General features: G+C 38.7%; 2 gene segments (V, D, J or C); both read left to right on the top strand.

The window, feature by feature from the left end:
• Nucleotides 1–16,186: 16,186 nt before the first annotated feature.
• Nucleotides 16,187–17,322, top strand: LOC133255157 (T cell receptor alpha variable 26-1-like). The segment is given in 2 exon segments: nt 16,187–16,506; nt 16,955–17,322. Coding segments are annotated over 2 exon segments (408 nt in total).
• Nucleotides 17,323–19,627: 2,305 nt separating this feature from the next.
• LOC133255155 (T cell receptor alpha variable 22-like) lies at nt 19,628–20,356 on the top strand. The segment is given in 2 exon segments: nt 19,628–19,808; nt 20,001–20,356. Coding segments are annotated over 2 exon segments (408 nt in total).
• Nucleotides 20,357–22,169: the final 1,813 nt, after the last annotated feature.

The following is a 22,169-nucleotide window of genomic DNA, read 5'->3' as shown; positions in this document are numbered from 1 at the left end:
GCTCTTGATCTGCATGAAGATCAGGGAACTTTAAAAGCAACCCCAAGTGCTCTCCAGACCCCTTGCTCTTTTAGGATGGGGCAGAAGCCTTCATTAACATAGCATTGCTAGATTTGTCTTCATTTTGGTGTCCAAATCCCACATGCCTGAGAAGAAAAAGTCCCAACAGTGTGCATTTCAAAAAACTTTGTTATCTCATGGTATTTTCTTTTTCCAGCCATCCTAAACTTGCTTCTCTCTCTCTTTCCATATTATGCAGTAATTCAGATTCAGATTCACTTTTGACTCTAAAAGAAATGCTGAGATTTCTGTCATTCATATATTTTCATGACAATTCTGCAAAGACATTAAAAACCCTATAGTGGGATGGACAGCTGGCTCCCAAATGATAAGCCCACATTCTAATCACAGAAACTGTGAATGTGACTTATTTGGACAAAGAGACTTTGTAAAAGTAAACAAAGTTAAGGATAGAAAGATAAGGTCATCCTGGACTATTCAGGTAGGGCCTAAATCCAGTGACAATTTTTCTTTTAAGAAACACACAGGTGAGAAAGCCTTGTGAGGTCTTCTCGATGGAGGAGGAGGTTGGAGGTATACAGTCACAAGTGAAGGAACACTTGGAGTCACCTAAAGCTAGAAGAGGCACTGAAGAACTCCCTTCTAGAACATTCAGAAGGAGTATGTTTCTGTTGACACCTTGTCTCAGACTTCTTGCCTCTAGATTGGTTTAGTCGCTAAAACTCTTGCAGCCCCATGGACTGTAGCCCACCAGGCTCCTCTGTCCATGGGATTTTCCAGGCAAGAATACTGAGTGGGTTGCCATTTCCTTATCCAGGGAATCTTCCCAACCCAGAGACTGAACCCAGGCCTCCTGCACTGCAGGCAGATTCTTTACCAACTGAGCTACCAAGGAAGCCCTTCCAGATTGTAAGGGAACCACTTTTTTTTTTTTTTTAAGAGCCATCAAATCTGTGATAACTTGTTATGACAGACTGGAGTTTTAACACAATTTTCCAAAAGCAACATTTCTAAATAGCTACAAGCAACTCCAGATTACTGTCATGGAAGGGTGTTTTTAAACTGATCTTTGGAGTATTTTGAGTTCAAGCTTTCACACATGCAGACACATCCATTTATTTGTTATACTACAAATACTTGAATATCTACTATTTATCAGGTATTCAAGTAGTTTCTGGGGACATGGTGATGTTAATACACAAACATTAAGTGCATACCACATATCTAGGCCTTTAATTGTGACACCAAACAGGCAAAGTTCCTTGTTTTCATAGACCCTACATTGTAGAGAATCACCATTCAGTGGAATTTTATGAGATGGTGGAAACGCCCTATATCTGCACTATTTGATAGCCTCTGGTCAGGTGTGGGTACTTAGCCCTTGTTACATGGCCAGTATGATTGAGGAACTAAAATTTTAATATTATTTAAGTTCAGTTAATTTAAATTTAAGTAGCCTCATGTGGCTAGTAGCTGCTGTATAGGAGAGCTCAGTTCTTGAAGGTGATCCAGTACACACCCTCTAGATCATGAGGCCAGCCCCCTCATTTAACAGATCATACTATGGGCTGCTAAGTGCTGTGATAAGCGACAAATTCTGTGGAGCCATACAAATGTATTCTATCTGAGAGTTTTGCTTAAGGAAGTCTTAGAGAAAGTCATATCTGATAGATAAGGCTTCCTGTCAAATTATACTGATTTTTAAAAATCACTGGTATGTGGTACAATAACACAGTGGGACAATAAATATGAGCTCCAAGTTGTAAAATTCACAACCAGAATAATCTGTATGACAACAGAAAAATAGGTACTTATTATCTTCCATTTCATAATCTTAGGTTGTCTAACAATAAATTATGAGTTTTTTCTATACCTCTTCAACTGTCTCTAATCTAATGCATTCTATTAGTACATGCAGAGACACACAAGTATGATTCTGATGAAACTGGAAATGCGAAATGATACATTTTATTTCCTCCTGATGCCTTCAGTTCAGTTCAGTTCAGTTCAGTTCAGTTGCTCAGTCATGTCCGACTCTTTGTGACCCCATGGACTGCAGTGTGCCAGTCTTCCCTGTCCATCACCAACACATGGAGCTTACTCAAACTCATGTCCATCGAGTTGGTGATGCCATCTAACCATCTCATCCTCTGTCATCCCCTTCTCTTCCCACCTTCAATCTTTCCCAGCATCAAGGTCTTTTCCAATGAGTTAGCTCTTCCCATCAGGTGGCCAAAGTATTGGAGTTTCAGCTTCAGCATCAGTCCTTCCAATGACTATTTAGGACTGATTTCCTTTAGGATGGACTGGTTGGATCTCCTTGCAGTCCAAAGGATGCTCAAGAGTCTTCTCCAACACCACAGTTCAAAAGCATCAATTCTTTGGCACTCAGCTTTCTTTATAGTTCAACTCTCACATCTCTACATGACTACTGGAAAAACCATAGCTTTGACTAGATGGACCTTTGTTGGCAAAGTAATGTCTCTGCTTTTTAATATGCTGTCTAGGTTGGTCATAGCTTTGCTTCCAAGGAGCAAAGGTCTTTTAATTTCATGGCTGCAGACACCATCTGCAGTGATTTTGGAGCCCCCTAAAATAGTCTCTCAATGTTTCCATTGTTTCCCCTGATGCCCTAGTTTTAAATTTTAAAAATCCCATTTTAAAAGGCAAATTTTTCCTTCCTAAACAATATCAGCTTGAGTAAACTCTTTCTTTTCAAGCTTTGACAAACATACATACCACTTAAACTAGAAAGCATTCTGTGAAGAATTGGTTATAAAGTCAGCAATTTTAGATCCAGCCACAGGGGAGCAGCATCGGCAAACCCGCCCTGCTTTTTAAGATGTGTGAGTAATATAGGGGTAAGTCTGATTGGCTGTCTCAAATGGCAGTCACTCCTTTCTCTTTTCTTTGCAGAAGGCAGTGTAGACCACAGAAACGTGTGTGGGGCTGGAAAAGCTTGTACAAGGGAAACCCTTTAGGAGCAGGCAGATTCAGCAACTCTTCCTGACAAGGGAGAAGAGGGAAATGCTGCTCATAGCACCAGTGTTGATCTTATGGATGGTAATACCACGTGAGTTTGGGATTTCCCTGATTGCTTCCAGGGAATTCTGCACAGTGAAATATTATCTGCAGGAAACTATAGGAATGAGGTTTTATTTTTATTTATTTATTTTTTAATTTTATTTTATTTTTAAACTTTACAATATTGTATTAGTTTTGCCAAATATCGAAATGAATCCGCCACAGGTATACCCGCATTCCCCATCCTGAATCCTCCTCCGTCCTCCCTCCCCTACCCTCCCTCTGGGTCGTCCCAGTGCACCAGCCCCAAGCATCCAGTACCGTGTATCGAACCTGGACTGGCGACTCGTTTCATACGTGATATACATGTTTCAATGCTATTCTCCCAAATCTCCCCACCCTCTCCCTCTCCCACAGAGTCCATAAGACTGATCTATACATCAGTGTCTCTTTTGCAGTCTCGTACACAGGAATGAGGTTTTATGATAGAGAGCAGGATGTTGAGAAAAACTCAGAAACTAAAAAGTGGAAAGATGGAGGGAGTTGGGCAGGGAGACATGGAAAGGAGAAAAATACACAAGAAGAATGAGAGAGACCGTTGGAGCTGAGAGAACAGACATCTGATTCGACTTTCTCTGATACTTCTCACTGTTTTCTCAACAGAAGTGAACGGACAACAGATAAGTCAAATTCCTCAATTCTTGCCTCTACAAGAAGGAGAGAACTTCACCACGTACTGCAATTCCTCAAGCAATTTTTACAGATTACAGTGGTATAAGCAGAGGCCTGGGGGAAGTCCTGTCCTCTTGATGATATTAGCTAAGGATGGAGAAGTGAAGACGGAGCAGAGACTGACAGGTCGGCTTGGAGAGACCAGAAAGCACGGCTCCCTCCACCTCGTGGCTGCCCAGCTCTCAGATGTAGGAACCTACTTCTGTGCAGGGCACAGCACTCTAGAAGCACCTGCTGTCTGTCCCCAAACCTCACTGTGGGCTCCAGGGGTCGCTCCTCTACATCTCTCCTCAGGGCAGGGGCCAGAGAAAGCTGAAGTCACGATATCTATGAAGAAATTGAATTTTCAATAATAAAAAAAAATCCCTGGACTCAGACAGTATTACTAGATAATTCTACCAATCTTTTGAAGTATTAGCATGAATTATACACTATTTCTTACAAAAAAAAAAAAAAAGGAGAAAAGAATTCATCACTCATTTTATGAAGTTAGAGTTACCCTGAAATTAAAATCAGACAAAGATCATAACAGAAAACTGTGGAGAAACATATTTAATGAATATAGACATAAAGTTTCTTAAAAATACTAGCAAGTAAAATTTATCTATATTAACAGAGTAATATAGCAAGCACAAATGAATTTTTTCAAGGATGCAAATTACTTCAATTTGAAAATAAGTTGATGAAATTCACCATATTAACAGGATAAAAGAAGAAAAATTACATCATATTAATCTATGTAGAATAAACTTTTGCCAAAATTCAACAGTCAACTATGGTGAAGACTTTGAGAAACATAGGCATAGTGGGGAATTTCCTCCATAGCTAGCAGTACGCTTACTAACAAAAGACTGTGTATTCCCTAAGACTGGGAACAAGGCAAGCACATCCACTCTCATCCCTCTCCTTCAGCACAGAGCTAAATGTCAGAACCAGTGCAATAAAGAAAGCAGATATAAAGACAGTCTTGGACCAGAAAAGAAGTTAAAATGCCAGGCAATATGATTATCTATATAGAAAATCTCAAAGAACATACCCCCCAAAACTCTCAGACCTATTGAGTTCAACACCATAGGAAATAAGATAAATGTATGTAATCAATTTTATTTCTACATATTAGCGATGGACATGTGGACCTCAAAATGAAAAGTATAATACCATTTGTAATGACTTGAAAAAAGACCCTGAGTGGTCTTTTTTGTACAGAAAACATGTACGGAATTTTTAAGCTGAAAACTACAAAACACTGATTAAAGAAATTAAGACAGATGAAGAGACATCATGAGTTTGCAAACTGGAAGTTTCAAAGCAGTAAACATGACAAGTCTCTCCAAATTAATTTATATACACATTATAAAACTCCTGTTAAAATCCATCTGGATTTAAAAAAACAAATACAGGCAAGAGTATTCTAAAATTTATATGAACAGGGAGAGATCCTGGAATAATTTTTAAAATCTTGAAGAAATAAGAAGTCAGAACAATCGGTCAATCTGATTTCAGGCTAGAGTCATCGAGGTTATTTGGTACTGGTGCAGGGATAAACACACAGTTCAGTGGAAATGAACAGAGAACCCATAAATAGATCCACACAAATATACCCAACTGACCTTTTCTGGCAAAGCGCCAAATAAATTCAATAGAGGAAGGATAACCCTCTCAACAGATAATGTTGGAGACAGTTGAAATCCATTGGTAGGAAAAATTAACCTTGATTCAGGTCTCACACTTCATACATACATTCTTTAAAATGGATCACAGACTTAAATGTAAAATGTTAAATTATAAAAAAATTTTAGGGAAAAATACAGGACAAAAATTTGATATGTGTATGGGCCAAGAGCCTTTGGACTTGACAACAAAACAACAGTCTATAAAATTTTTTAAAAATGACAAACTAGACTTCAAAATTAAGATCTTTTGCCCTGAAAAACAACTGTAAGAGCATGAAAAGACAAGCTACCAACTGTGAAGAACAATTATTTGGAAACCATATATTCCACAAGGAAGTAATATATAGAATATATAAATAACTCTCAAAGCTAAACAGTATTTAAATAAGGCAAACATTTCACTTAGACCATGGGCAAAGAGCTATTTCACTACAGAAGTATACAGACAGCAAATAAGCATATAAAAATATATTCAACATCATAAATCATTGGAGAAATACAATTAAAACCACAATAAGATATCACTAAGAGCACAGTCTAGTGTGTGTGTGGTAGCAGCACAAGGTGGGGGCTTCCCAGGTGGCTGAGACGGTTCTGCCTGCAGTGTGGGAGACTTGAGTTAGATCCTGGGTCTGGAAGATCCTCTGGAGAAGGGAATGACAACCAACTCCAGTATTCTTACCTGGAGAACTAGACAAACAGAGGGGCCTGGCAAACTACAGTCCACGGGGCTGCAAAGAGTTGGACAAAACTGAGTGACTCAGGGAGGAGAGAAGGAGCACAAGGTGGATTTAATTTACATTTGTTGATGAGTAATGGTGTTGACATCTGCTGGATCATCGAAAAAGCAAGAGAGTTGCAGAAAAACATCTATTTCTGCTTTATGGACTATGTCAAAGCCTTTGAATGTGTGTATCACAATAAACTGTGGAAAATTCTGAAAGAGATGGGAATACCAGACCATCTGACCTGCCTCTTGAGAAACCTATATGCACGTCAGGAAGCAACAGTTAGAACTGGACATGGAACAACAGACTGGTTCCAAATAGGAAAAGGAGTATGTCAAGGCTGTATATTGTCACCGTGCTTATTTAACTTATATGCAGAGTGCATCATGAAAAATGCTGGGCTGGAATCAAGATTACTGGGAGAAATATCAATAACCTCAGATATGCAGATGACACCACCCTTATGGCAGAAAGTGAAGAGGAACTAAAAAGCCTCTTGATGAAAGTGAAAGTGGAGAGTGAAAAAGTTGGCTTAAAGCTCAACATTCAGAAAATGAAGATCATGGCATCTGGTCCCATCACTTCCTGGGAAATAGATGGGGAAACAGTGGAAATAGTGTCAGACTTTAGTTTTTTGGGCTCCAAAATCACTGCAGATGGTGATTGCAGCCATGAAATTAAAAGACGCTTACTCCTTGGAAGGGAAGTTATGACCAACCTAGATAGCATATTCAAAAGCAGAGACATTACTTTGCCAACAAAGGTCCATCTAGACAAGGCTATGGTTTTTCCAGTGGTCATGTATGGATGTGAGAGTTGGACTGTGAAGAAAGCTGAATGCAGAAGAATCGATGCTTTTGAACTGTGGTATTGGAGAAGACTCTTGAGAGTCCCTTTGACTGCAAGGAGGTCCAACCAGTCCATCCTAAAGGAGATCAGTCCTGGGTTTTCATTGGAAGGCCTGATGCTAAAGCTGAAACTCCAATATTTTGGCACCTCATGGGAAGAGTTGACTCATTGGAAAAGATCCTGATGCTGGGAGGGATTGGGGGCAGGAGGAGAAGGGGACAACAGAGGATGAGATGGTTGGATGGCATCACTGACTTGATGGACATGAGTTTGAGTGAACTCCGGGAGTTGGTGATGGACAGGGAGGCCTGGCATGGTGTAATTCATGGGGTCGCAAAGAGTCAGACATGACAGAGACTGAACTGAACTGAACTGAACTGAATGGTGTTGAACACATTTTCCTAAGCTTCTTGGTCATTTGGGTGATTTCTTTTGAGGAGTACTACTTTGCATCATTTGCTTATGTATTTTTAGGTTGTAGATTATTTATTTTTAACATTTTAGAATGTATAGGCATGTTTGTTATTCTGTATTCAAGTTGTTTATCAGATACGTGCATGCATATGCGCTCAGTCCACTTCAGTCATATCCTACTCTTTGCCACCCTATGGACAGTAGCCTGCCAGGCTTCTGTGTCCATGGGGATTCTCCAGGCAAGAATACTGGAGTGGGTTGTCATGCCCTCCTCCAGGGGATCTTCCCAAGCCAGGGATTGAACCCACGTCTCCTGTATCTCCTGCATTTCAGGCAGATTCTTTACCCACTGAGCCACCTGGGAAGCCTTTATCAGATATGCTATGCTAAGTCACGTCAGTCGTGTCCGACTCTGTGCAACCCCATAGATGGCAGCCCACCAGGCTCCCCCATCCCTGGGATTCTCCAGGCAAGAACACTGGAGTGGGTTGCCATCTCCTTCTCCAATGCATGAAAGTGAAAAGTGAAAGTGAAGTTGCTCAGTTGTGTCCGACTCTTAGCGACCCCATGGATTGCAGCCTACCAGGCTCCTCCATCCATGGGATTTTCCAGGCAAGAGTACTGCAGTGGGGTGCCATTGCCTTCTCCAAATTTCATATTATACAAGTATAAATTTTCTACTTCATTATCCACACCATATCAGGCTCTAAAAACAGACCTTATTGGACTGGAATGTGTATGTTTTAACAGATCAGAAACTGCAAAGCACTTATGCACTATAACACAAATATTTTAACCCAGTCTATAATTTGTGTTTTCATTCTCTAGGTGGTGTGTTTTGGGAACAGATATATTTAATTTTGAAAGAGTGAAATTTAATATTTTTCCTTTTCTGATTGAGTTTGTATGTGTGCTTTGGAAGGAATCTAAGCTGTCAGACTTATAAAGAAATTCTCCTGTATTTTTAAGAAGTTTTATAGTTTCATTGATCACATTTAGGTCATGTATCCATCTAGAGTTAATTTTTTTTTATGTTATGAGGAAGGAGTCAAGATACTTTCAAAAGATGCAAATAGCCAGTTGCCAGAAATGCAATTAAAACCACAATAAGATATCACTGAGAGCACATGCTAGTGTTTGTGTGGTAGCAGCACAAGGTGGGGGCTTCCCAGGTGGCTGAGATGGTAAAGAGTCTGCTTGCTATGTGGGAGACCTGGGTTCAATCCCTGGGTCAGGAAGATCCCCTGGAGAAGGGCATGGCAACCCACTCCAGTATTTTGGCCTGGAGAATCACATGGACAGAGGAGACTGACTAGTTACAGTTCATAGCATCACAAAGAATCAGACATGACTGAGCAACTGACACTAGCTGTTATCCCAGAAAGACCATCTTTTCCCCCATAGAGTTCCATAGACAGTTTTGGAGAAAATCAATTGGTGATGTATACATATGGACCTAATTTGGATTTGATCCTGGTTATTCATCTTTATTTTATCCTCTTTCCAACAGAACATTCTATCCTAATTACTGGGGCTTCATATACATTTTGATATCTGGAAATACAATTCAAACTTTCTTCTTTTTCAAGGTTTATTTTAGGTCTTTGAATTTCCACCAAACTTACAGACTTAGGTTCTCAACATCTACCAAAAATCATTGCTAGTAGTTAGATTGGGCTTGTGTTGAATTTATGGATTCATTTGGGACGATTTACATCTTGATATATGGAGTATTATGTTATTCCATTTTATGTAGATCCTGTCTGTTTTTTTTTTTTTTTTTTTGGTAGAGAACTGTATACCTTGTGTTAAATTAATTCCCATGTATTTAATAAATGAAATTTAAATTTCACTTTCTAATGATTTCACTAGTATCTAGAAATAAAATTTATATTTGTGTTTAGTGACTGTATTGGAGAAGGCAAGGGCACCCCACTCCAGTACTCTTGCCTGGAAAATCCCATGAATGGAGGAGCCTGGTGGGCTGCAGTCCATAGGGTCGCTAAGAGTCAGACACGACTGAGCGACTTCACTTTCACTTTTCACTTTCATGCTTTGGAGAAGGAAATGGCAACCCACTCCAGTGTTCTTGCCTGGAGAATCCCAGGGACAGGGGATCCTGGTGGGCTGCCATCTATGGGGTCGCACAGAGTCGGACACGACTGAAGCGACTTAGCAGCAGCAGCAGTGACTGTATTAATTCCCCTATTAATTCTAGTTCTGTAGTTTGCTTATTGACTCCTTTGCATCTTCTACATGCACCTATGAATAAAAATGGTTTATTTCTCCCTTTTCAGACTTAATACATCTTATTGCCTTTCCTGGCTTGTTGCCAGGCCCTTCAGGAAGACAGTGAATAGAAGCAGTGATAGTCTACCTGTCTTGTTTGTGATCCTTTAGAGACTAATATTGATTTTTGATATTTTCATTGATATTATTTATTAGATTCAGGAATTTCTCTTCCATTTCTGGACTGTTGAAAGTATTCATCATACAGAGGTATTAACCTTTCGTCAAGTCATCTGGATTTTCTGAAAGTAAGTTATGGACATTATTTTAGTTTTCATCAAGCAAAGGAAGATAACTTCACCTCATATGGCCTTAGAGATATAATCCTATAAAATTAAGAATTCTGAAAAAAGCCAATAGGCAAGAAAACATTTTTAGATTCCTCATGGTCATGCAGAGTATTTTTTGTTTTTCAGTATTGTTTAAAAAGACGCTTGGTAGTGGTTTTTACCATCTTCTAAAAACAAAGGCAAAGAACCCAACAAACAAAAAAAATGTACTAGTAATTGCTTTTGTTCTGCTTTTTGCTAATATAATGAAAGTGAAAATGAAGTCGATCAGGCCTGTGTGACTCTTTGCGACCTCATGGACTATAGCCTACCAGGCTCCTCCCTCCATGGGATTCTCCAGGCAAGAGTACTGGAATAGGTTGCCATTTACCTTCTCCAGGGGATCTTTCTGACCCAGGGATCGAACCTGGGTCTCCCACATTCCAGGCAGACACTAAACTAATACATTCATACTTACTTTAAATAATTCATTTTTATTTGTTCTTATATTTTCATTAGTAGTGCTTGTTGGCTTACGTGTGTGTGTGTGTGTGTGTGTGTGATTTGCCACAGAACAGGCTCCCAGTGAATGCTTATGAATATTTGTTAAATGAATGAAGCATGATTACCATGATGTTTACTCCCATGTCTTAAATATAATTTTCCTCCATCTTAGATTTTGAATGTTTTTTCCCTATTGTTGAACTTGCCCATAATTATAACCCTTTATTATCCTGTTAGAGTCTTTTTAACATGCTTTCCATAAAATTGGAAGATTGTTTTCAGAATAGTGGCTCAGCACAATTTCTTTCTTTCACTAAATTCAGGAATAAAGATTCAACTATTCACTCAGGAAACATCTTGAGTTTCCAGACTGCAACAACCTCTCTTATAAATGCTTGAATTATGTGGACTTTTGAAGTAATCTTTAAATATGGGAAAGTTAAAGACAAATGGAAAAATGAAAGAGATGTCAACAATGAAGAATCATAATAGGGGTTTTACTGAAATAAAACAATGAAAAATAATTTATGGCTAAGCAAACACAGGTGAGTACAAAGGTTTTACAACTTAGATTTTTTTTTTCTTTTGAACTTTTGGTTTTGTACTGAGGTATAGCTGATTAACAATGTTGTGATAGTTTCCGGTGAACAGTGAGGGGCTCAGGCATGCATGTACATGTATCCATTCTTCCCCAGTTCCCCTCCCATCCACATAATGTTGAGCAGAGTTCCATGTACTACAATAGGTCCTTGTTGGTAATCCATTTGAAATATAGCAGTGTATACACGACCATCCCAAATTCCCTAACTATCCTTTTCTCCTTATGACAACCATAAGTTTGTTTTCTAAGTCTGCGAGTCTCGTTCTATTTTGTAAGTAAGTTCATTTGTATCATTTCTTTTTAGATTTCACATATAAGGGATGCCATATGATATTTCTCCTTCTCTGTCTGACTTACTTCACTCAGTATGAAACTCTCTAGGTCCATCCATGTTGCTACAGATGGCATTATTTCATTCCTTTTAATGGCTGGGCAATATTTCATTGTAGATATACACCACATCTTCTTTATACACTCCTCTGTCAATGAACAATTAGGTTACTTCTTTTATCTTCAAATTTGAGCTTTCCATTCTGAAGCCTGTCTTTTCACCTTGCTTATAATTTCCTTTGTTGTGCAGAAGCTTTTAAGTTTAATTAGGTCCCGTTTGTTTATTTTTGCTTTTATTTCCAATATTCTGGGAGGTGGGTCACAGAGGATCCTGCTGTGATGTATATCGGAGAGTGTTTTGCCTATGTTCTCCTCTAGCAGTTTTATAGTTTCTGGTCTTACGTTTAGATCTTTAATCCATTTTGAGTTTATTTTTGTGTTAGAAAGTGCTCTAGTTTCATTCTTTTACAAGTGGTTGACCAGTTTTCCCAGCACCACTTGTTAAACAGATTGTCTTTAATCCACTGTATATTCTTGCCTCCTTTGTCAAAGATAGGGTGTCCATATGTGCATGGATTTATCTCTGGGCTTTCTATTTTGTTCCATTGATCTATATTTCTGTCTTTCTGGCAGTACTATACTGTCTTGATGACTGTGGCTTTGTAGTAGAACCTGAAGTCAGGCAGCTTGATTCCTACAGTTCCATTCTTCTTTCTCAAGATTGCTTTGGCTATTCGAGGTTTTTTGTATTTCCATACAAATTGTGAAATTATTTGTTCTAGCTCTGTGAAGAATACCATTAGTAGCTTGATAGGGATTGCATTGAATCTATAAATTGCTTTGGGTAGTATACTCATTTTCACTATATTGATTCTTCCAATCCATGAACATGGTATATTTCTCCATCTATTAGTGTCCTCTTTGATTTCTTTCACCAGTGTTTTATAGTTTTCTATATGTAGATCTTTAGTTTCTTTAGGTAGATATATTCCTAAGTATTCCATTCTTTTCATTGCAATGGTGAATGGAATTGTTTCCTTAATTTCTCTTTCTATTTTCTCATTATTACTGTATAGAAATTCAAGGGATTTCTGTGTGTTGATTTTATATCCTGCAACTTGACTATATTCATTGATTAGTTCTAGTAATTTTCTGGTGGAATCTTTAGGGTTTTCTATGTAGAGGATCATGTTATCTGCAAACAGTGAGAGTTTTACTTCTTTTCCAATTTGGATTCCTTGTATTTCTTTTTCTGCTCTGATTGCTGTGGCCAAAACTTCCAAAACTGTGTTGAATAGTAGTGGTGAAAGTGGGCACCCTTGTCTTGTTCCTGACTTTAGAGGAAATGCTTTCAATTTTTCACCATTGAGGATAATGTTTGCTGTGGGTTTGTCATATACAGCTTTTATTATGTTGAGGTATGTTCCTTCTATTCCTGCTTTCTGGAGAGTTTTTATCATAAATGGATGTTGAATTTTGTCAAAGGCTTTCTCTTCATGTATTGAGATAATCATATGTTTTTATTTTTCAATTTGTTAATGTGGTGTATTACATTGATTGATTTGTGGATACTGAAGAATCCTTGCATCCCTGGGATAAAGCCCATTTCGTCATGGTGTATGAGAAAATAATAGCAAATTAAGCAACTGACAAACAACAAATCTCAAAAATATACAAGCAACTCCTACAGTTCAATTCCAGAAAAATAAATGACCCGATCAAAAAATGGGCCAAAGAACTAAATAGACATTTCTCCAAAGAAGACATATAGATGGCTAACAAACACATGAAAAGATGCTCAACATCACTCATTATCAGAGAAATGCAAATCAAAACCACTATGAGGTACCATTTCACGCCAGTCAGAATGGCTGCGATCCAAAAGTCTACAAGCAATAAATGCTGGAGAGAGTGTGGAGAAAAGGGAACCCTCTTACACTGTTGGTGGGAATGCAAACTAGTACAGCCACTATGGAGAACAGTGTGGACATTCCTTAAAAAACTGGAAATAGAACTGCCTTATGATCCAGCAATCCCACTGCTGGGCATACACACTGAGGAAACCAGAATTGAAAGAGACATATGTACCCCAATGTTCATCGCAGCACTGTTTATAATAGCCAGGACATGGCTAGATGTCCATCAGCAGATGAATGGATAAGAAAGCCGTGGTACATATACACAATGGAGTATTCCTCAGCCATTAAAAAGAATACATTTGAATCAGTTCTAATGAGGTGGATGAAACTGGAGCCTATTATACAGGGTGAAGTAAGCCAGAAAGAAAAACACCAATACAGTATATTAACGCATATATATGGAATTTAGAAAAATGGTAACAATAAACCTGTATACAAGACAGCAAAAGAGACACTGATGTATAGAACAGTCTTTTGGACTCTGTGGGAGAGGGAGAGGGTGGGATGATTTGGGAGAATGGCATTGAAACATGTATAATATCATATATGAAATGAGTCACCAGTCCAGGTTCGATGCACGATACTGGATGCTTGGGGCTGGTGCACTGGAATGACCCAGAGGGATGGTATGGGGAGGGAGGAGGGAGGAGGGTTCAGGATGGGGAACACATGTATACCTGTGGTGGATTCATTTTGATATATGGCAAAACCAATACAATATTGTAAAGTTAAAAAATAAAATTAAATTAAAAAAAAAAAGAGCTTTCCAAAAGGTTGCATGCTCAGAAGTGTTCGAGTTTGGGAAATCCCATGCGCAGAGGAGCCTGGTGGTCTACAGTCTATAAGGATACTGGAGTGGGTTGTCATTTCCTTCTACAGGGTATCTTCCTGCTCCCGGGATCGAACCCATGTCTCCTGCATCTCCTACACCAGCAGGCAGATTCTTACTGCTGCCATCTGGGAAGCCCCCATTTAAGAGATTATATAGTAGTACTATAGTGCTCAGTTGTGTCCAACTTTTTGAGACCCCATGAACTGTTGTAGACTCTGGCTCCTCTTTCCATGGCATTCTTCAGGCAAGAATACTGGAGTGCATTGCCATTTCCTCCTCCAGGGGATCTTCCCAACTCAGAGGCTAAACCTGCATCTCCTGCATCTTCTCCATTGGCAGGCAGACTCTTTACCACTGAGCCATACTTGTGGACTTTTGGCCTGGGTTTAGTTCTGCAGTTCATTTACTCAGTCACTGGAGGGGGCTGCTTCAACTGAAAACAGCTGTCCTTTCTGGGAGAAGGAAAGGGAAAAGTGTTTTCTATTGATGTGACAAAGAAAAAGGAAAAATGATATACTTCCATTCTCTCTCTCTTTTTTGAATGTTTAAATATTCATTTTCATGTTAAAAAGAACGAATTGCCCTGTAGTTAGAATACCTTTATGCTGAACTACAAAGTCACTTTTATTTCTGAAATAGTTCCAGAAAAAAAAAAAAAAGAAAGAAAAGAAAAGAAAGAAAGAAAAAAGGAAATAGAAATCCAAAAGTAAGGAAGAATAAGATCAAAATGTTCTGGTAGATTCCATCCACAGTCCCAGCAGAAGCCATTCCCTCTAAAGGCTGCATCTCTCATTCAGTGAATTTCATGATATCAGGTTCTGATGTTTCCCCACCATCAATTTAGGTATTTCAGAGCAGGCTGTCTCTACATTTAAAAGCTACAGCTTTGCATGTTTTTATTTGAAAAGGTATTTATTCCAACACACCTTTCAGTGTTTTAGTATATTGCCTGTATTGCATACAAAAAATATCTGCTATCCATGTTTGAGCATAACTTTCCCACCACCCATACTGTTCCTTTACATAATGGGTGACACACGATATATTACACACAGTACAATTTTGAGGGAGGAGATGGTTGCTGGGTTTATAGACCACCTATCTTGCCATTTTCAGAGACTAGAATGGAGAACTGAGGCTGTTTTTGAGTTGATGAGAGTAGATAGGTGATGAAGGAAGGATTCAGATGGAACCACCCTCTGTGGTCAGTGGAGTTGGAATGAGTGATCTTCCCTGACAGAGACTACTGTGGTCCCAACATCCCAACATTGGGAAGATGTTATTCTCTTTTGACAACTTGTACTTTATAATCCCTGGTTGAGTGTCTGTGGTCAAGGATTCCGGGCATCTTAGCCCAACAGCCTAAGCCCTTTCCATGTACCTTCCTGAACACTACTTTCTCTGTTTCCCTCCTCTGATTATCTTTTCCCTTCCCTATTCTTACGCTTTTATCCCTTCCTTTGACTTTTTCTACCACTTACATCCACCTTACATTCCATTCCGACTTGTTTGCATTCCTTCCTGTCTTTTCTCTCTGCTTTAGCATCCTTGGTGCACAGCACCTACAAGCAAGGGCATAGAGAACGTGAGGATTAAAGATCACTTTTCAAGAAGAATGAGGTGAGCACCATCTGAGTCATCAGTTACTATATTAAGAACAGATGCATTGAGAAATGTTTACCTAGATGGTGGTAGACACGTGATTCCAAAGACCTTTACAGGAGCCCAGAACTCCAGGTTGTATAGCTTTCGTCTCAACATTATTCATATTTTCTGTCCTCCAGAGATCATCACTGACTGCTTTGGAGTTTCACATACATTTTCTGGAATGTGGGTGGAAATTTTCATCTCCTTACAACACAGAGCTCAGTACAGTTTTCTGGTATTAATTAATGTTTTCCATAAGCTTCATAATGTCTTTAAGGAACCAAATGATAGAACAATGGCTCTGGATAGACGTATCATTGTGATTGGTAAAAGTCATTGTAAAAGTCATTGTTCCTTTTACAGAGCCAGACTTTAAACTTCACAGAGTATGGCAGCAGACACCATGTGAGTTGGGGATGTCTCTCCTTCTTTGGAGGACACGACTAAAACAGGGGAGGAAGAGCTAGACAAGGAACTGCTTGATCATTGGCTAACAGATCCTGGCAACAACACACTGATACCTGCTCTGGTTCTAAGTCTCTACCAGTTGTAGTTCTTTCTGTTTTGTAAAACAAGCCTAGGAGCAGTCACAAGTCTGAGCTCTGAGCCCATGGTCCTGGTTTCTCCTTGAAGTATGAGGCTGGTGACTGTAGTAACCGTGTTTCTGACCTTGGGTAAGTGTTCTGTGTCTACAAGGGATGACTTGAGGTCAAAGGGCCATGAAGTGTTATTTGCTCTCTACTCTCCCTGTGCTCTATTTAGCATTATAACAATGGAAATGAGAACTGATCTATGCATTTGCTAGGGAGCACAAACTTCTACATGACAGGTTAAATCATAGCCATGGTCCTAGAAGAGCACTTAGCAGTAACAAGTTTGTAAGAAATCCCTGGGTTTAGTGAGCAAAGGACCCATGAGATAAAGGCTATAGAATAGAGACTCAGATTCTTGCCATTGGTCTCTGGTCTCTATATAATAAACACCAATGATATTTTGCAAGACATAGATAAAAACACTGGAATAGGGGGTAGGTTCAGACAGTTATGGGAATGTTATAGGCTTGATCCACAGAATTACACTGATTTGTGGTCAGGGGCTAATTTTATTTTCTTGACCCTTTAGGGACTGTGGTTGATGCTAAGACCACACAGCCCAACTCCATGGATTGTGCTGAAGGAGAAAATGTAAACCTGCCTTGTAACCACTCTACAATTCGTGGAGATGAATATATACATTGGTATCAGCAAAATCACAATCAGAGTCCACAGTATGTCATTCATGGCTTACGAGGCACAGTGAACAGCAGCATGGCCTCTCTGACCATAGCTTCAGACAGAAAGTCCAGCACCTTGGTCCTGCCCCAGGTCACCCTGAGAGACACCGCTGTGTACTACTGCATCCTGAGAGAGGCACACTGGGACAGACGGGGCTGCACCTGTGCAGTATCTCTGGTAGGAAGAAGGGGGGACACAGTGGGGGAGCAGTCATAAGAGCAAATCTAGAGTCATCTAGAAGGAGAGTCAGAGAGCAGTAAGAGATGAGGAAAATGAAGGGAAGGAGAAGGGAAGAAGATGGATAAAGAAAAGAAGAAAAGGACAAGGAATAAGCACCTAGTTTATTGAGGTAGCTGAGAAGAATTTTGAGGAATGTCAGAATCATAATTTTAGCATAGCAATAAAGTAACGAGGTGTTAATAATTTGTTATGGCTCCTCCTCATGTCAATACAATGTTGGTTTCAGTGTGCTAGTCCCAACATAAGAAGTGGGAAACATACAAATAATTCTTGTACCAAAGGCTTCTTTCATTTGGATCCAAGGCCAAGTCTAGACTCTGATGTGTTACAGTTGTTCCACTTATCAGAAACAAACTACTCTTTCTCTGAGAAAAATCTGAAATGTTATTGTTGCTAGTCTAGAACTTTCATATTTCCCATGAAGAAGTTTTTTGAAAGAAACAAAAATTAAGTGAATAATAATTTTTCACTTTCTAGGCAAGTCTGGAAACCCTGCTTTTATAAAGAGTTTTCATCATTTTTGATATTCCTTAAGCAGCACATGGGACTTCCCCTTTGGCTCAACAGTAAAGAATCTGCCTGCTGCAGAAGCTGCAGGAGAGAGACAAGGGTTCGATTCCAGGTTTGGGAAGATCCCCTGGAGGAGGACACAGCAACCCACTCCAATATTCTTGACTGGGTCATCCCATGGACACAAGAGCCTGGCAGATTACAGACCTTAGAGTTGCAAAGAGTTGGACATGACTGAAGCAACTTAGCATGCAGGCATGCAAGCAGCCTGTGGGGCTTACCCTTGTGGCTCAGTGGTAAAGAATCTGCCTGCCAATGCAGATTCAATCCCTGATTGGAGAACTAAGATCCCACATGCCTTGGAGCAACTAGGCTTACGTGTTGCTACTACTGAAGCATCCTTGAACTGTCCATCTGAATGTTAGTGCCTGCAGATCACTTCACTTTCACTGCAGTGAAAATATACAGGTCCTCCTCTTCCATCCCTTTTACCCCCAAATCTACTGACAGAGAATCGATATTATTTACAGAGTCTGAGATAAGAGCACAAACTAAAATTATCTTCATATGGTTTCAAAAATATTTATTTTTCTCTAAAATAGCTTACTAAAATTAACAAGCAGAATACAAAACTAGTAATCAACACTTTAAAAAATGTATTTACAATAGAAATTTTATTTAAAATAATTTATTTTAAAATTAAAATTATAGATGCTTTAATAAAAATAAAACTATTACAATTTAATTTTCAATGTCCAGCTAGTGGTTAAGATAACTAATATTGCTCTTTATGCAGCCCTAGTCTAAAATAAGTATATATAACTTTTAAAGTAATCAGTACCATTTTTACAGAATCCATATATATGCATTAATATGCGATACTTGTTTTTTTCTTTCTGACTTACTTCACATTGTTTAACAGGCTCTAGTTTCATCCACCTCACTAGAACTGTCTCAAATGTGTTTTTTTATGGCTGAGTAATATTCCATTGTATATAGGTACCACATGTATATAGGTACCACAACTTCTTTATCCATTCATCTGTTGATGGACCCTATTTGCAGGACAAACATAGAGATGCAGACATAGAGAACAGACTTTGGACACAGTAGGGGAAGCAGAGGGTGGGATGAATTGAGAATAGCATTGAAACATATACATTACCATATGCAAAAGAGATAGCTAGTGGGAAGTTGCTGTATGATGCAGAGAGCTCAATACGGTGCTCTGTGACAACTTAGAGGAATAGGGGGAAGGTTCAAAGGGAGGGGATGTATGTATCCTTCTGGCTGATTCACATCATTGTATGGCAGAAGCCAACACAACATTGTAAAGTAATTATCCTCCAATTAAAAATAAATTAATTAAAAAATAAATTTAAAAATACTGTTTAATACAGCAAAGTATTCCAGCCAATAGGAGCAACTCCTGATACTGTGCTGATTCATGAGCACCCTTTAGAACCACAAATGAGAGCATAAGAGAAGCAATAGCTGGATCCTCAGCACTTCTGGGAAAAAAGCATTTCATTATGGAAGAATCTACTGCATCCATACCATGTGAGAGGAAGACGGGGCTATACAGTTAATTTTTGCTTTCTTTTCCCTAAAATTCACCCAAATTCCAAACCAGAGTCTGTGTTCTCTGGTATGTTCTCAGAAAGTATCCCTTAAGTCATAAAATAATGATCTTTCAGTTTCCTTCTCTCACTCTACCCCTGGCAGCACATTCTGAGTTGGCTGCGGTGGGAGGGTGGGGCGTCTGGTCAGTGTCACCTGAGCAGGATTTGTTGGGTGAGCTGATTGGCTGCAGGAGCAGGAACAACTTATGACACTCAGTCACTCAGGGTTTAGTTAAGCGTCTTGCAGTGAAAATGTCCCAACAAGAAGAGGAAGCATCATGAAGAGGCTAGCAGGCACTGTGCTGGGGCTTTTGTTTGCCCAGGTTTGCTGTGAGTTGGGGCTGACCCACATGGGATCTGAAGGAATGAGGCGCTGCTCTATTGTTGGGGGAGGGAGAGGAGCTGACAAGCCCTGCAGACTTTTTATCCTTCTCATCATCTATGGGGATGGGGAGGGCACTTTCAGGGTTTACTAGGAGTTACAGTGACCCTCACCAGTGACTGTTTCTTTTTCCTCATCAGGTGTGCAAGGGGTGGATGTGGAGCAGAGTCCCCCAGCCCTGAGTCTCCAGGAGGGAGCCAGCTACACGCTTCAGTGTAATTTTTCCACTTCCTCACAGAGTGTGATTTGGTATCTTCAGAACTCTGGGGGCCACCTCATACAGCTGTTTTACATTCCTTCAGGGACAAAGCAGGATGGAAGATTAACGGCCACCACAGTCCCTAAAGAACGCCGCAGCTCACTGCACATTTCCTCTTCACAGACCACAGACTCAGGCACTTACTTCTGTGCTGTGCAGCACAGTGCTCCCCAGGCACCTGCAGCCTGTACTCAAACCTGCAGCGGAGGCTCCAGCCACACTTTGCTGTGTAGATGAAACACATACAAACACACACACACATCAGTGCATGCATAACAAGTCTTAATATATTTAATAAAACTGAAATTATACAGAATTTATTATTTGACCAAGATGGAAATGATATAGAAAATCAAGTGCAAAGAGATGTCTCTAGAAACTCCAAAATATTTGGATTATATGCACTAACTTTAAAATAACTCTAGGTTAAAGAAACAATTACAATGGCTATTAGAAAATATTTTGAAAGTAAATATTGTGAGAGCACATTATATAAAGATGTATGAGATGGAGCTCAAATAATACATAGAAGGAAATTTATCTTTTTAAGTACTTATATTACTAAAGAAAGATGTTAAAAAACTGTTATGAGGACTCAGCAAAAAATGATAGAAAAGCAAATTAAACCCAACATAAAATGAAAGATGTAATAATAAAATGTTCAATTGGTGGAATATAAATAAAACTATAGTGATAACCATGAAATACAAATTTAATTTTGTTAAAATTATCAATAAAATAGATATATTACTAGGTATAATTATCAAGGGAAAAAAGACAAATTATTAATATAAATATAAGTAATAAAAAAGAACCATTCTACAAGCTCTATAATGTTATAAGTATAATGAAAGAATATCATTAACAAGTTTATGTCACTGAGTAAATGTGTAAATGTCACACAGGAAAACTTATTTTTTGACAAATGCAAAGACAGTTCAATAGAGGTAACAACATAGTCTTATGAGCAAATGAGGTTGGGATGATTGTATATTCTTAGGAAATAATTGAAAATTGACCTAAATATCACATCTTGTACAAAAGATTGTGTATAGTCTCAAAACGAACTATACATCCAACTATAAAATGTAATATTAAACCTTTTAGGAAAAACATAAGAGAATATCTTCATGACCTAGGGTTAGACAAAAAGATTTTTGACATAACACCAAAAACACAGTCCATACAACATAAATTACTTAGATTTCATCAAAAGTAAAAATGTTTGCTCTGTGAAAGACACTATTAAGAGAAGGAAAAAGATAAACCACAGAATGGCAGGAAATATTTGCAAAATAAATTTTCATCAAAAAACTATTTAGAATACAATGAACCGTTCTAAACTCAGCAGGAAGAAACAAGCAATAAAGTTGAAACCTGGACAAACCAAAGTGTCTGAATCTTTACCAAAGAGCTATGTGGTAAGGAAATAAGCATATAGAGATATGGTCAGTGTTATTAGTAGTTAGGGAAGTGCAAATGAAGCCACAAAGAAATACCACTTCACATCTATCATAAAGGCTAAAATTAAAAATACTGAAAATACCAAATTCTGGCAAAGATGCAGAGAAATTGGATCACTCATACATTGCTGGTGGGTGAATGGTCCAGTCATTCTGGAAAACAGTCCAAGACTTTTGCATAAGCTTAAATACTCACTTACCTTACAACTCAGCAAAGCACACTCCTGGGTATTTATGCTTGAAAAATGAAAAACATTCACACAAAAATCTGTACCTGAATATTCATGGTAGCTATATTTGTGGTCACCAAAAACTGGAAATCAGCCAAGTATCTTTCACTGGGTAAATGCAACTGTAATACATCTTCTGTACAATGACATCTTACTTACAGATTTTTCTCAACTTTCAATAGAGTTGTGTCTGAATAAACCATTTTCAGTTGAGAATGTCATAGGTGGAAAATACATTTAATATACCTAACCCAGCCTCCCTTGAAGGTGCTCAACATTTACATTAGCCTACAGATGGGAGAAATCATCTAACACAAAGTCTATTTTATACAAAAGTGTTGAAAATCTCATGTAATT

Source organism: Bos javanicus, chromosome 10 (genome assembly GCF_032452875.1).
Source record: "Bos javanicus breed banteng chromosome 10, ARS-OSU_banteng_1.0, whole genome shotgun sequence".
Lineage (NCBI taxonomy): Eukaryota > Metazoa > Chordata > Mammalia > Artiodactyla > Bovidae > Bos > Bos javanicus.
This window is presented reverse-complemented; position numbering and strand designations above follow the sequence as displayed.